This window comes from Lupinus angustifolius, chromosome LG02, assembly GCF_001865875.1.
Source record: "Lupinus angustifolius cultivar Tanjil chromosome LG02, LupAngTanjil_v1.0, whole genome shotgun sequence".
Taxonomy (NCBI): Eukaryota; Viridiplantae; Streptophyta; class Magnoliopsida; order Fabales; family Fabaceae; genus Lupinus; species Lupinus angustifolius.
Window position 1 is genome coordinate 19,825,919 of NC_032010.1, and position 3,073 is coordinate 19,828,991.

A 3,073-nucleotide genomic window follows, 5' to 3' on the forward strand; every position below is an offset into this window, starting at 1 on the left:
TAGTAGGATGATAAACTTGCTTTTAATTATCACCCTCACAACTATAATGAAGAACCATTGTCCCACGGGGTAATGTTAAAATTAAGGCACTTTGTAAACATCCAATGGAGTCATCCAAATAATAGTGTTGTAGATTTAATCATTCAAAAATTTAAAATATATCAACATATTAATCACTAATTGATAAAAATTCAACTGTAGCACAATCTTCAATTTAACAATGTTATTTTTAATCATTGAGGGAGTTATAAAGGGTAACACAATTTTGGATGACAAATTGGTTACCCAATTTACTACAGAGAATTTGGTCATTTACTCTAATTTTTTAGGATGACGACTAACTTTTAAACTGTAAGTTAGTTCGTTTCTAAACGAACTATCTTTTTAGTCATTGGATCGAATGATTCGTAATCTCATATGTCAAAATCGTGACTTTAGGCAATAAAGAGTCGTTATGAATCAATCCACTACCAAATGTGACAATTTATTAATAGAATTGAATTGTACTAATAATAATATACTTTTATGAACATCAAAACATAGATATAAAACCTAAACCAAAGTTATTCCACCTAGCCAAACAAGACAAAAAACCAACTTGACCATGGGCAGAAAGATTTACAACATATTGACAGAATAATCAAAATTAAAAAACCTACTATAAACCAAATTATCCAAATCCTAAGAACAGCCCAGCAATTTTCAAAAATTCAATTGCAGAAGCCACTAGAGATAGTACCCCCTACCCATATACTAAATTATATTTTACTAATATGCAATAACTCATAATAATACTATCAAATTATCTTCACAGTGAATCCCAATCTATCTCATAAGAAGGAAACTTCATCAGATTAAAATGTTCTGAAGGAGCTTCCCACTGTGCCTCCATGAAATCATCAAATGTAAGATCAGACAGAGGAGAAGACCCAACAGAGCCTTCACTATCTGTCACAACAGAAGACAATGAAGTTTCAACCTTGCAGTTGTTATCATTGTTATCCTCTTCCTTTGAAATCACTTTTGATTTCTTAGAAGACCTCACAAGCTTCTTCTCTGGTTTCCCTTGTTTCTTCAAATCATCACAAATAGCATCAAGTTTTGCATAAACAGAAGAATGCAAAGGCTTGTACTCTCCAACACATGAACCTTGGTGCTTCAGGTTGGGAAAGTTGAGCCTTGAAAAATCACCTCTGAGCTTGTATGCTGCTTTATCATAAGCCAAAGCAGCTTCTTCAGCAGTGTTGAAGGTACCAAGCCAAAGCCTTGTTCTATTCTTTGGGAGTCTTATCTCAGCAACCCATTTTCCCCAATGCCTTTGTCTTACCCCTCTGTACAGCTTGGTGGGCTTTGGAGCAAAGCCCACTTGCTTCATTGGGACAGGTTTGGGACTCAGGAAGGTGAGTGTGTCGCTGTTATTGTTGATTTTGTTCTGGGTTTGGACCTGGGCCTGGATCTGGTTAATTGGAGATGGAGTTAAGTGGTTAAACCCAAGCACAGAACTTGGTTGTTCAAAGCCTGTGAAATTTTGGCTGTTTGATAACCCAGTTTCAAATAAATGGGTCATTGTTGGGCAATCTTCTGTGTAGAAATTGGGATGGGTTTGGAATGAAGAACATGAATTGAAGTAAGGGGAAGAGTGAGAAGTAGAAGTAGAAATAGAAGGTAGGTATGAAATTGGAGAAGTGGGTGGGGATAGAGAGGAAATTGTTGTTGTGGAAGGACTTTTCATATAAGGTGCAAGAACTTCCATTAATTCACCTCTGAAGGGATCTGACTCAAGTTGTGTGCTTATGTTGAAAAAATCAATTTCAGCTGCCATAACTTACACAGATCTTAGATAAAGTTAATAAAAAAGACAAAAAGTTAAACTTTTTTCAATTGAAGAAAGGATAGAAGAGGTTAATAATACACAACCCCTTTAATCCAAGGAAAAAAAAATCAAACCTTTAAGGGATAAAAAACAACCCTTTGGCTGATTGAAAGTTGAAAAGGAGGAAAATAATAAGAAATTAAAAAAAATCAATTTTTTTACTGAAAAAACTGGATCTCTATTCTGAAAACACCTGAATTTCTTGAAAAGCTTTGAAGTTTGATATGATTCTAGAGACAAAACTAAAAAACCCAAAACAAATTTGAAAGACAGATTATTAACAGAAAGGGATTGAGAGAGGAGGGGAGTAACAAAAGGGGGAATGAAAATCAGAGAACGATGATTGAGAAGCAAATAATGTGAACGCTCAAAGGAAGTGTTTGATTTTGTGAGTATATCTCGGTCACTCATGAGTTTTGCAATCCTAACACGTTCCATTATATAGCAGCTGGATCCCTTGATTATTAACCAGTGTTAAACTGTAATAAGTGAATTACTACATGTAAGACAATTACCCCATGATAAGGTGAGAACCAGTGAGTGAAAGACAAGCATGCAGGACTATGTTCTACATGAGATCATATCTTATGTCTAAAACAATGCGTCACATGTGCAACTTTTTATTATTAGTCAAAAAAATATTTTACAATTAAATTTTAAATTAAAAAATATATTTTTCAATCAATCACAAGAAATAATACATGAAGTAGCATACTCTTTTAGCAGAACAGTGTTGACATGTTTTACCTGGCATGTGTGGCTTACGAGTCCTTCTCTATGCATAGATACAACTAAAAATATTTTCACAACATATTAGAAATTTAATTCTCATTAAAATTTAGTTATAAATAATAGTATCAAAAAACATAAATATATTTATATCTAAATATGATGTATTGTATACTTCTTCATACAACTATACAAGTTTTTCTCTCGTGTGAATGACTACTCATATCCTTCATTCATTTTTTTAGGTGGATTCGGATGGATACCTCTTGGATTTGTTAGAGGAATCAGATTGATTGTTATTAACATAATAAGAACATTCTTACTTTATTCTCTACTATAAGATTCTTATTTTATGAATGTTGTTTTTAAATAAGAACAATTTTTGGCCAAAGAAAAAAATGAGGAGATAGAATGAAAATTGAGCATGAATATAAAAGTGTGGGGTAGGTCATTATGGGGGAAATATAAATT

At 33.1% G+C, this 3,073-nt stretch overlaps 1 protein-coding gene across 1 annotated transcript; it reads right to left on the reverse strand.

Moving 5' to 3' along the window:
* LOC109338158 (ethylene-responsive transcription factor RAP2-13-like) lies at positions 609 to 2,270 on the reverse strand. Its single transcript, XM_019575312.1, has one exon. It carries the CDS (start codon positions 1,820 to 1,822, stop codon positions 809 to 811), a length of 1,014 nt encoding a protein of 337 aa, XP_019430857.1. The 5' UTR covers positions 1,823 to 2,270; the 3' UTR covers positions 609 to 808.